General features: G+C 41.7%; 1 protein-coding gene across 1 annotated transcript in view; it reads left to right on the top strand.

Moving 5' to 3' along the window:
• Window positions 1–12317, top strand: part of RSBN1L (round spermatid basic protein 1 like) — a 43574-nt gene that overhangs the window by 14044 nt on the left and 17213 nt on the right. Inside the window, exons 2-3 of the mRNA XM_053407571.1 lie at window positions 5772–5891; window positions 6206–6849. Coding sequence (XP_053263546.1) covers window positions 5772–5891; window positions 6206–6849 — 764 coding nt within the window. The remainder of the gene's footprint in view (window positions 1–5771; window positions 5892–6205; window positions 6850–12317) is intronic.

Genomic DNA, 12317 nt, shown 5'->3' with positions numbered 1-12317 from the left:
CTAATAAATATCTGTACAGCCTCCTTGCTATCATTCAAAGCTTTCTGTGTCATAGTGCATGTAATGAATTTGGCAAACAGTTAATACATCATAATTGTTTTTGAAAGTGATTAGTTTCTTTCTTTCTTTGTGCTTTTTAATGCTTTGCTAAAAGAGTTTTGCCTGGAGTGTGTAGAGCAAGAGTTGTTTTCATAGTGCCTTGTACAATGACCTGTGATTAGATCTCTGTCTCTACTGCAGTGATGCAGTAACTTTGCCCTCTTTCTGTGATGACAGTCCTTACTGTGTGGAATTTTGTTGCATTAGCTGCCTTTGATCTTGATGTGCTTCTTGCATAATCTTTTAATGCTGAAGTGGGATGCCCTCTCTCAGCTGATGCAAACCAGTTGCTGCTTTTGGCATCCTACATTATTTTAAAACAGATGGGGAAAACTTCTGTTCACTTGTAGGTTCTGAAATGCTTGGTCAATTACTGTTTATTTTGTGTCACTTGTATATTATAACTCAGAAGTTTTTTAGTAACTTGCAGTATATGTACAGTATATACATTTGTTTAAATGGGCTTGTCAGGAGCTTATTTTGTTCTCTGCATAGGAACAACTGGGACATATAGAAAATGGTCTAGCAACTGAACCCAAATTTCCCAACTGGTCAGAAGCTTGGTTGGCTGGAAATTTCCAGTATTTGAGTTACTGCATTCGCACAGATGCACAGTTGCTGTTAATTAAGCAGGTCTCCATGCTGACCTGGAGCTAGCTACCAGCCATAGCTAGATAACACGGGTGCACTCAATCCATGATCTCATCCTAATCAGCGAGAGCTGAGTTGTCACCAGAAACCATGTTCTCTGTTACCCAGAGATCTGCAAGTACCAGACTTCAGTCAAGGCCTAAACAGAATAAAGGCTTTTATTGACAACACCCACTCCTATCACCTGATGTCAGACACAGGAAAGTTAAAATGGTGGCTGCAAAGGAACAAAGAGGAGTGCGTTCTAAGGCAATAGTATAATCCCAATTATTCCTTTCCCATTGCATCTTGAATGTGGAACTGTGTGAACATGGTGCCTTTTCTGTCAACTTTTCTTTTTATCAGATAGTGCCTTTGACTCTGATCTTCCCACTGCTTTTGACAGGGTTTGGATCTATTCAAATGATCGGGAAATTTTGATCACACTCCAGTTAATCTGATCGCAACCAAAAGGGTTGAGTCAGAGGCAATATCTGGTAAAAAGAAAGGTGACTTCATATGTTGGCTGCTTCGGTTGAAGTTTTTTTTAAAAAAAATATTTTCTTGATTCCACATGACAACTCCAGGGTAACTGAATAGACTGTATATGGTCAGTTTGGCAGGACTTAATATTGAGCCAGCAGTGGGTTGGCAGGGGAACTCAGGACAGTTGTAATGGATTACATTAGAAATTCCCCAAAAGTATTGATTTAAATGAGAACTTTTTGTAAAAATGAACAGGTGGCTCCTGTGGAAGAAGAATGTCAAAGGGGGCATACTCCATGCTTTCCATGGACCATGCCAAGCAGAGGGGTCCAAACAAAGGCACTAGCTCATGTCTAGTCAGCTTTCAGCAGTGTTTCATTCCAGCAGTATTACTTCACATTATTTGCTTCCCCTAGATTGTTCTCACCAGCAAGTCCTTTACCTCTTCTTCTCAGGACTGCTTCAGTCTTGTGGTTTCCTCAGAATATCTAAGTTGTTGTCTTTTTTAATTCCATTTTATTGGTTTTCTATTAGTCCAAAATATACAAAGTCATTTACAAAACATTTTGTTACCGAGTCTTCTTTTTCCTGACCAGTCTCCTTGGCAGTAAGTTCCAAGCCCTGAGTTCATCAGTTCTTCCCAGAGCTGCCTCACAGTTCCATGGGAGGCTCCTTCCCAAAGAGAATGGAGTCTTTTCTATTTCATTACTATTTCCCCAGGGAGCAGGAGAGCTAGATAAGCATAGGTTGCTGGTATCACCTCTCAGACAGTGTTAGAAACTCAGGTATACAGGTATGGGGCTAAATGGCGCTTTAAACCTGTGTTGTAGTCACCACAACAGAATGTCTATTCTGGACTAGATGACCCTCGGGGTCCCTTCCAGCACTGCAATTCTGTGATTCTATGATCTCAGCTACATTGCTTGACTGTAGCTTGCTCTTACAACAATTAACTTGTTTCCAGTATGGAAGAGGGAGAAACAAGCACAATGGAAATTGTATTATCTATGGACTAAGGCAAAGGTTTTTTAACTGTGGTTGCCAACTTGGCACCCAGAAATCTCTACATGGTCACAATTGGACCCATGCCAGTAGCAAAATGCACCTGGTGCCTGGCTAATTTCTAATGCTGCTCTCAGATCACACCTGATGGGACTTAGGAGAACTGCCTGAAAAATACCTCTCACAAGAAGCAAGGATCACTTTAAGCCAATACCTGAAGAGATGCCTTATTTGGGCAGCCTGATTATCTAACCTGTTGCCTGTATTTCCACTGGATTTCACCCACATTCTTCTCTCTTTCTGAAGATTTTTATATCCGCCCTGTCTCCCCTTCCTTCTTGGCAGCTGATGGAGAGTGCCTCATCCTTCTTCCACAAGTGGAGTCTCCAGGCAATGTCCGAATGTGTTCTTCTCAGGAGTTATTGCCCGGTGGGTGCCAGCTGGTGCAGAGTGGGGCATACTGAAAGGGCCAGGTGCCATTAAAGGACTGGGAAGCCCTGACAACACATTCAGATAAGGGAACTGTGTTCCTTTTTAAACATTTGTTCTAATTAATGTGATTTTAATTTATTCCAGTGGAGGGAATTCTATCCCCCCCTTTGTTTTTGCCTCACTCACTTTCACCTTTTGGCTTCTGTAGGCAGTGGCCAAACCATTTTCCACCATTAAAGCAAGGCTCTCTTTTTAACCCTTCCCTTCACCTGTACTGGAGTGTTTCTTCTTCTTCTATGCAATATTAAAGTCTGCCCTTTCCATTGGTGGTCTGTCCCTATTCCCCTAGCAAGTTAGGGGTTTTATATGCATGACTCAAGCCCTTAGTTTTTTTCCTGCCCCTTTACCCTCCCTTTTTGAGGTTGAAGTGAATTGCTGGCCTATTTCTACAGAAAAAAAGGCTAGGAACAGTTTTATAGTGCACAATTATTGACTCCGTATGTCTACCATCACAAAAGAACACTCCTTTCTTTCTCATATCCCCTTGCTTCCAAGTATTGAGGTGTATCTTAGATCCTTGTTAATTCCATTATGGAGAGATTGTACCCACCATTCATATTGCAAGATCAGGTTGCCAATAAAACTAAAGTTATAGCCAAATAACCAGAAGAAGAAAGCACATCTGCCCTATGTAACAAGAACTGGATTTCTTTAACTCAAACCTGATCAGTGACAAACAGAGTGAAAAGAGTTAACTGGTTACCTAGAAAGCGATAGGTAAAAGGTAAAGGTAAATGACCCCTGGATTGTTGTCCAGTCAAAGGCGACTATGGGGTGCGGCGTGTATCTCACTTCAGGCTGAGGGAGCCAGTGTTTTTCCACAGACAGCTTTCCAGGTCATGTGGCCAGCATGACTAAACCGCTTCTGGCACAACGGAACACCAAAATGGAAGCCAGAGTGCACAGAAACACCATTTACCTTCCTGCCACAGCGGTACCTATTTATCTACTTGCACTGGTGTCTTTTCAAAACTGCTAGGTTGGCAGAAGCTGGGACAGAGCAACGGGAGCTCACCCTGCCACACATATTTGAACTGCTGACCTTCCAATCAGCAAGCCCAAGAGGCTCAGTGGTTTAGACCACAGCGTCACCACATCCCATGTCTAGAAAGTGATACAGTAGCCCTGAGCTGACTCCAATGGAAAATCTGTAGAGTCGATTGAAGAAACTAGTCAGAAGCAACCAAGGAATAAAGCACAATTGATAGAAGCAATCATATAATCTTTGTTTCCACATTATAAAACCTGACAAACTAAAATCATTGGTTACCTCCATTGGATGGTGTTGTAGAGCTGCAATTGTGGCAAAAGGTTTCTAAACTAAGTACTAACTGAAATGACGAGAAGTTACCCTTTATTATTTTTTCTTTTATTTGTGTATAACTTTTGATAGAATAATTAAAGAGTTTGTTGCATTATATTCTTTCTAATGATATATAATTTTATGGCATTATTATAAAAATGACTTGTTATAAGCCATCAAACCTCAGAAATACATACAGTGGTACCTCGCAAGACGAATGCCTCGCACGACAAAAAACTCACTAGACGAAAGGGTTTTTTGTTTTTTAAGCTGCTTCGCAAGACGATTTTCCCTATGGGCTTGCTTCGCAAGACGGAAACGTCTTGCAAGTTTGTTTCCTTTTTCTTAACACCGTTAATACAGTTGCGACTTGACTTCGAGGAGCAACTCATAGAACGCGGTGTGGTAGCCTTTTTTGAGGTTTTTAAAGACTTTGGTGATTTTTGAAGCTTTTCCAAAACTTTCCCGACACCGTGCTTCGCAAGACGAAAAAAATCGCAAGACGACAAAACTTGCGGAATGAATTAATTTCGTCTTACGAGGCACCACTGTATCTTCCAAAAGGTTTCCACAATTTTGGCCATGTCTGTAACTGGGTAGAGAAAAGCAAGCATACAAATCATCATTAAAGCATTTGTATTGGAATAATTTTGAAGCAGTGTTAGAAACTCAAGATACATGTTAGGCATCAAATGGCTCCTTAAACCAAGGTTGTAGTCACCAAAACAGAATGTCTGGTTGCCATTTCTGGGCAAGATGGCTCTAATGAGGGACCGACTGTGTTCAACAGTTAATCTTCTGGCTTGTTCAGATGACAACCTTGAGCTCAGTTCAGAACTTTCAGAACTTAAAGAAGAAAAGTCACTTGATCCAGGGACAGTTCTCGTATCTATTTCTACCTCTTTTTCTTAATGGTGACATGAACCGTTCGTAGCATAAGAATGTTCTTCACAACTGTGAGCAGAGCAGATCAGTGGGGTGGGGTAGGTGAAGATAAGCTACAACAATTAAATATGACATTGTTCACTGCTTCTGCTCAGGCTGACAAGAAAAAGCATTTTGGTTCCTGAAATTCATTCCAATTGTGCAGATAAAATATAACAGAGAGAATTCTGCAGAATGTGGTATTAGTGTGTGAAAACAGTCAAGATCCAGTGATCCCAGGCATGCATCTCCAGATGGAGATGTCAAGCGCCATCCTGGCACCCAGACATTCACTTGGTCGCAAGTGGCCGATAGTTGCAAAATGCGGCTTCTGCCTGGCTAATTTCAAACACTGTTTTGAAGATGTTTTTATTCATTTACACTAGTAGTTTTGGGAGAAAGGCTGGGATATAATATACAAAATAATAATAATAACTTATGCTTGGGAACACACCTGATTTAGCAGAACTGAAATCTTCCTGTTTCATTGTTTTCTTTATCCTAGTTATATCACCTCATACGTCCTAAAATGTTAAGTTGTTTTCTGGGGGCTTGGGCTTCTCTTCGTTTTTGGAAATCTAATTTATTAGGCTGTTAGATCTGTGGCTCAGATTCAGTTCAGGAGTTTTGGTCATATGGTAGATGTAGAATATACTTGCTGGTTTCAATTTTTTAAGTAGGCCCCACAACAGTTATGTATAAAGTGTCTCTTCTCAATATCTGAGAGTTCATTTAGCCTTAGAACTCTGTAGAATATTTTCTTATTATACCAAATATAATTGTGGTAATTTTTCTTTGTAAAGTTCTGGTTAAATATGAATTGTTTTCTTTTTAGATCAAACCATCAGAGACAAAATTGCAGAAAGGGATAAGGAAAAGCAGAAAGAAAAGAAGAAACACAGGTTAATGTCTGAAATTAAGAAAGAGAATGGAGAGATGAAATTATTTCAGAAAGGTAAGCACACACAAATGTATATTGTATAGCGGCTGCCTGCTTTCCTAGAAAATTGTACTACAGGCAACTCCCCATTTACATGAGAGTTGCATTCTGAGGGACTCTGCGTCCCAGCTTGCCCCAACGTTCTGGTGCCAAAAATGACGCACACCACCTTGAGCTCCTTGAAGAAAAGATGGGATAATAAGTAAATATAGTTTGTGCTATTTAACCTCACTTGGCATATTACTTCACTGTGCATGTAAATCAGTTTTTCATCTTCTTGGCATGTCTCTTTAGACATACAAAAATGAAAATATTTCTTTTTTTAATAGGTATAAAGGAGAAACCAAAAAGCAATGCAGAAGATCTACAGATTAAAAAAGTAAAGAAGAAAAAGAAAAAGAAGCATAAAGAGTGTGAAAAAAGGAAGCGTCCAAAAATGTACAGTAAATCTATTCAGACCATCTGCTCGGGATTATTTTGTGACACTGAGGATCAAGATGCCAAAGGCATAATCAAAAATCATCTTAAGGATTTCAATGGAAAAAATATGGATCCCAAGAAGGACTCTGAGTACAAGATATCAGAGAACAGTGAGTTTCCATTTGTCTCGTTAAAGGAGCCACGGGTTCAGAATAAACTCAAAAGGTTGGACATGTTGGAGTTCAAACAATTCATTCATATTGAGCACCAGCCTAATGGAGGTGCTTCAGTTATCCATGCCTACAGTAATGAACTCTCCCACTTGTCTCCTGTGGAGATGGAGAGATTTGCAGAAGAATTTGTGGGTCTGGTTTTTAGTGAAAATGAAAACTGTGCAGCTTACTATGTAATGGGAATTGTTCATGGGGCAGCTACTTACTTACCTGACTTTTTAGACTACTTTTCATTTAATTTTCCCAATTCGCCAGTGAAAATGGAGATTTTGGGAAAGAAAGATATAGAGACAACGACTATGTCAAATTTTCATGCTCAGGTAAGAGGTTTTTTTTCACTTTCTAAAAATTATTTCATACTGTGATTAATTTCTTTTGTATAAATGAAATATGTTAGCAGGAGAAGATTGAGTTGACTAAGGAAAATACAGTCAGATCCTCCCCCCCCCCCGGTATGCAATGCAGGAACAGAAGGTATTCTCCATTATGTATGTTTGTACAGTAATAATTCCCAAATTCTGTAGTTGGACAGGCTAATATGTTTGATAAATTGAATAATTAAAGACTTGTGTGAGTATGAGGTACCTATTCACAGAAAAGCTTGCCTGTGGCATCACTGCATAATTTGTTGATTGTGGTGTAGTTCCTTCCAATCAGCCTGTGGGTGGGGTAAGGGATAGTTCTTCTGTGTCAGTGGCATTGAATGTGATGGAATAATTTAATGAGAGCAGAATGACCCAATCTCAGAAGAAACATGACTAATGGAGAAACACAGCAGATATACTTCTGGGTGTGGGTAGTTCTTACTCCTGCACCTTCTAAAACTTATTGGACATCCATTTTTATTTTTTAAAAACTGATTTTTCTATAAGACCTTAGGAATATTTTCTGAACTTTTCCTTAGCATGCTATTGAGTAGCATGACCTGGACTTGGTAAAATGATGCATTTATAGTTGTATGTGTTATGGCTGCAGTCCTATGAAAGATTCCTTAGGAATTGGTCCCTTTGGATCCAGAGGGGCTGGCAGTTCAATCTAATGCATATTTAAAGCAAGTCAATTTGTTTTGCATTACAGTGGTGCCTCGTAAGACGAAAAGAATCCGTTCCGCGTGTCTCTTCGTCTTGCGGTTTTTTCGTCTTGCGAAGCAAGCCCATTAGCGGCTTAGCGGATCAGCTGATAAGCGGCTTAGCGGCTTGGGAAAAAGGGGGGGGGAACCCTGCAGGAACTCGCAAGACATTTTCGTCTTGCGAAGCAAGCCCATAGGAAATTCGTTTTGCGAAGCACCTCCAAAACGGAAAACCCTTTCGTCTAGCGGGTTTTCCGTCTTGCGAGGCATTCCTCTTGCGGGGCACCACTGTATTTATATTCTGCTCCACCCCTGAAAATGCCATAATACCCCAACATTAATATGAATTGGTGTCATAACAACTCCATAGCTTCCGACTCTTATTTTTCAGCATTGAGCTTTGTGAACTTCAGAAAATGAAATGCTTCTCAACTCCTTCAGCTGTTAGTGTTCTGTGCATTTCCAGTCATCAGCTGCGAGAAGACAAAGACCTGGTTAGCATGCATTGGTTTACTGTGAACCAGTGGTGTAGCAAGGTCAGGTGGTACCCGGTGCGGAAAATTTCTTGTCAACCCCCCCCCCCACTGAAATTATTAAAAGAAGGAAAAAATAAGATACTTAGTCAGTGTCATAGCTAAAGCTTTCGCTGCCCAGGGCGGTCACTGTGTTTGGGGCTCTTTTGCTGTTCTTCATGCGGGAGTCCTGTCAATTTGCCATGGTCCTCCCCTCCCCTCCGATTGTCCTTCCCTTCTCTCTCCCCCCCCCCCACTTCCCAAGGGGTGGGAAGGAACTCAGTTCCTGTCATCGCAGACTCCACCTCTTCTTTCCTTTACTTACTGCTTCATCATGTTCTTTGTTTCTCTTGCTTCAACCACAGACAGAGCTCCTGCCTAGCAAAAGCACCCAAGAATAGTGCAAATCAGGAGCAATAAGGGAGGATGTAATCTCTCATACCTGCATGCTGCTTCTGTGAACAGCCATAAGTATAGTGCTCAAGTATAGTGCCCCCCGCTTGCCTGTAGCAAGCCCGGTTGGGCCTTTTCACAGCTCGCTGCAGGCGTGGGTAAGCCCAGTGGGGCTCGCCACAGGTGTGGCAAGGCCCGGCAAGGCAATTAAGCAGTTATAAATACGTGAGCCCCCCCACCCTGAGAATAATGCACTCAGATAAACTGGTTTGTGCAGATATTTTTGGGTAAGATGCTTTGATCATAATAACAGGCTACATCCAACTAAATCCTACTTAGGGCAGACCCTTTGAAATTAATGTTTGGATTTTTAATCCATTACAGTGAGTCTACTCTGAGTAGGACTAGCATCTGAGGCAACTGTGGGGGGGGGGATATGTAAATTTACATAGAAGAAGGAGGGAAAACAAGGGCTGAGCAAATGTATAAAGGATGGGACAGCTGCATATTCCTGCATTGCAGAGGGTTGGACTAGATGATCCTCAGCAGGGTCCCTTCCGACTCTACAATACTATAATTCTAGGGGAAAGGAGCCAAAAGGGCAAAATCACTTCCCAAAGGTGTCTTTCCCCGTAAGAAAGGATTTAAAGCGAGGCAGGAAACAGTTAAGCAGGGAGATGTGGAAAGGTGAGAGGGGACACACACAGAGAGAGACAGAGAGAGGAAAGAGTCACCCTGTTAATTTGTTTGCAGCTTCAAAAACACAGCCTATTACTCAAGAAAAGAAACCCAAGAATACCTGAGTGTAGGTGCTTAAGAGATAGAGAGTGCGTGTCAGCGAAGAGAGCTGGTGCAGCTCCCAAGTGCTGGTGGGACAGCTCGCTTTTCCCTCTCACCTGCCTCTGCCTCCCAGCCGTGGCTTTAAGGGTGATGCCTGAACCTGGGTGGGTTCAGGGGGTAGCGGCACAGGCACGCGCTCCCCCACCGATGGAGATTTAGGGGGGAAAGCCCCATGGCCAGCAGTGGAGCAAGCTGATCGGACAGGGGCAGGGTGAGCTGGGCCTCTGAGGAGTTTGCCTGTCTCCACCCACTCAGCCGAGGAGGAGGCAGCAGGCGGATCTTTTGGGGCAGGATGGATCCTGCGGGCGCCCAAGCCACCACATCACTCCTAGGAGAGATGCGTGGCTCGGGCACGTTGCAGGCCGTGCAGTGAGTGGCGCCCAGCATTTTGTCACCCCCCTCAGTGGGGACACCCAGGGCGGATGGCCCCCACCGTACCCCCCCTTCCTCCACCCCTGCTGTGAACAAGCAGTGTGCTACTATGTGTAGTAAAATGCTCCTGGCCTGTTTCTTCCTTTGCTGAGCCAGGAAGAAAGCAAGCACAGGGCTGGCTTACTTTTACACGAGAACCAATGCTCATGGATTGTGTTTCTTCTGTCTTTGGGTATTGGGTTATTGCTAGTGGTTTGTTTGGGAGAAATGCGCTAGAAGTACTAGGTTTAGGAAAATACTAAATCAGGGATGTGGCTCGTTTCCTCCCATCTCTACAGCTTGCATGCCCTAGTACACCACCCATTCACAGTATGCCATGGATTTTTCTGACCATAGCTTAAAATAATGGACAAATGGGGTCACTGAAAAGAGAGGACTTGTTTGTGCTGTATATTCAGGGAAGTTTTTGGCTGAAGATTGCATTCTCTTTGAATTGCTTAAGTACAATTTCTCTTGAAAATATTGTAAATCAAACGATGGATTAATGTTGCAGCCAGTAACGGTGTAATAGAATAAAACACATAATAAAACAGAACACAGATCAAAACTGACACATCAGCTTTATGAAATTGTCATATGCAAATGATCTGTTAATCTGTCTTGAACAGACTATTTGTAATTATTCCTTTCCTGATAGGCAGAATAGGCCATAGCTGAATTCTTTTTAATGTATTATGAAGTAAGTATTCCCTTATTGATAAGGATGTCCTTTATATGTTGTTTGTCAGTCTCACAGTTGCTCTTGAATCAAATTTGGGACCAAACCATGTTCCTATAGTGTATATACATACCACCTTCAGGTTTGGCCTGGATCTGATAGAAATGTTATCAACTAAAAACATTATTCCTTAGAAGGGTATGAATGTATACTAGCCTCTTCTCAATTCTTACGTAAATGTTATGGTTGATTTGGTTTAATCATAATTCATTATAGTCTTTATATTTCATTATATTGCTTCACTGTGTTTGTCGGTTGTCCTTGATCTGTTGATTTACAAGCTGCCGTATTGTTTTAATTGTAGCTTTTATTGATTTTATTTTGGGCTTTGCAATGGTTCTATGTGTTCAGGAATTTATTAAGCTGCCTTGAGCGCTATTTGGCAGAAATACAAAACTGAACAGCATAGCCTCTCAACATGAAGGTAAAAAATGTTGCAATTTGTGACATCTTCATTCCTATTACTTTATGGGTATTACATTTTCCTTCACAGTTGGTGAAAGGATCAAGGGGATTCTTATTGGGTAAATATTATAAGAGTGAACCACTGTTCAGCAGTCATTTAAAAAGCAAGTCAGTTTATTCCTGGTTGAAGGTAAACAGTAGATTCATGACTCATATAATGATTAAAAATAGAACAGTTAAGTCATAGCCATGTCTAGCTATTCTGTTCTCTTTAGATAGCTGGACAAAATGCCTGCATTCAGCAACATTAAAAGCAAAACTGTTGACTCTTGATATACTAAAATTCCAGAGACAAGCACAGGGCTTGTCTTCCCTTATATTATGATACTTTTAAGAGTAAGATTTGGCCACAAAATGTAATTGTACCCAAGTTCTGAGAGCATAGTTTTGGTGCCGCTGGAAGCACTTTAGAATAAGTCAGTGACATGAATCATAGGGTTTCCAGGTGTAGCTCTACTGTGTTCTTCTTCACTATAGAAACAGGAATTTTACTGTTGGAAACAAAAGTATATGTTCTGCTACTTAAAATATCTGCATTGAAGAATGGGAAACATCCAAATTATGTGTGCTTGACCAGTTAGCAAGTTGTTCATACATGGTTGATTCGGTTAGATCCAGGTTGGCCATCCTGTGAATGTGGAAGGGCTCTTTCTCTTCATAGAAAGGACCTGAAATTTCTTGCTAGAGGAATAATTATAATTATAATTATAATTATAATTATAATTATTTATACCCCACCCATCTGGCTGGACTTCCCCAGCCACTCTGGGCGGCTTCCAACAAAATATTAAAATACAGTAATCCATCAAACAGTAAAAGTTTCCCTAAACAGGGCTGCCTTCAGATGTCTTCTAAAAGTCTGGTAGTTCTTCTCTTTGACATCTGGTGGGAGGGCATTCCACAGGACGGGTGCCACTACTGAGAAGGCCCTCTGCCTGGTTCCCTGTAACTTGGCTTCTCACAGCGAGGGAACTGCCAGAAGGCCCTCGGCGCTGGACCTCAGTGTCCGAGTAGAACGATGGGGGTGGAGATGCTCCTTCAGATATACTGGATTGAGGCTGTTTTGGGCTTTAAAGGTCAGCACCAACACTTTGAATTGTGCTCGGAAACGTACTGGGAGCCAATTTAGGTCTTTCAAGACCAGTGTTATATGGTCTCGGCGGCCACTCCCAGTCACCAGTCTAGCTGCCGCATTCTGTATTAGTTTTAGTTTCCAGGTCACCTTCAAAGGTAGCCCCACATAGAGCGCATTGCAGTAGTCCAAGTGGGAGATAAACAGAGCATGCACCACTCTGGCAAGACAGTCTGCGGGCAGGTAGGGTCTTAGCCTGCATACCCGGTGGATCTGGTAAATAGCTG

This window comes from Podarcis raffonei, chromosome 10 (genome assembly GCF_027172205.1).
Source record: "Podarcis raffonei isolate rPodRaf1 chromosome 10, rPodRaf1.pri, whole genome shotgun sequence".
NCBI lineage: Eukaryota > Metazoa > Chordata > Lepidosauria > Squamata > Lacertidae > Podarcis > Podarcis raffonei.
The sequence above is the reverse complement of the archived record's forward strand: the minus strand, read 5'-3'. Positions and strand labels throughout refer to the sequence as shown.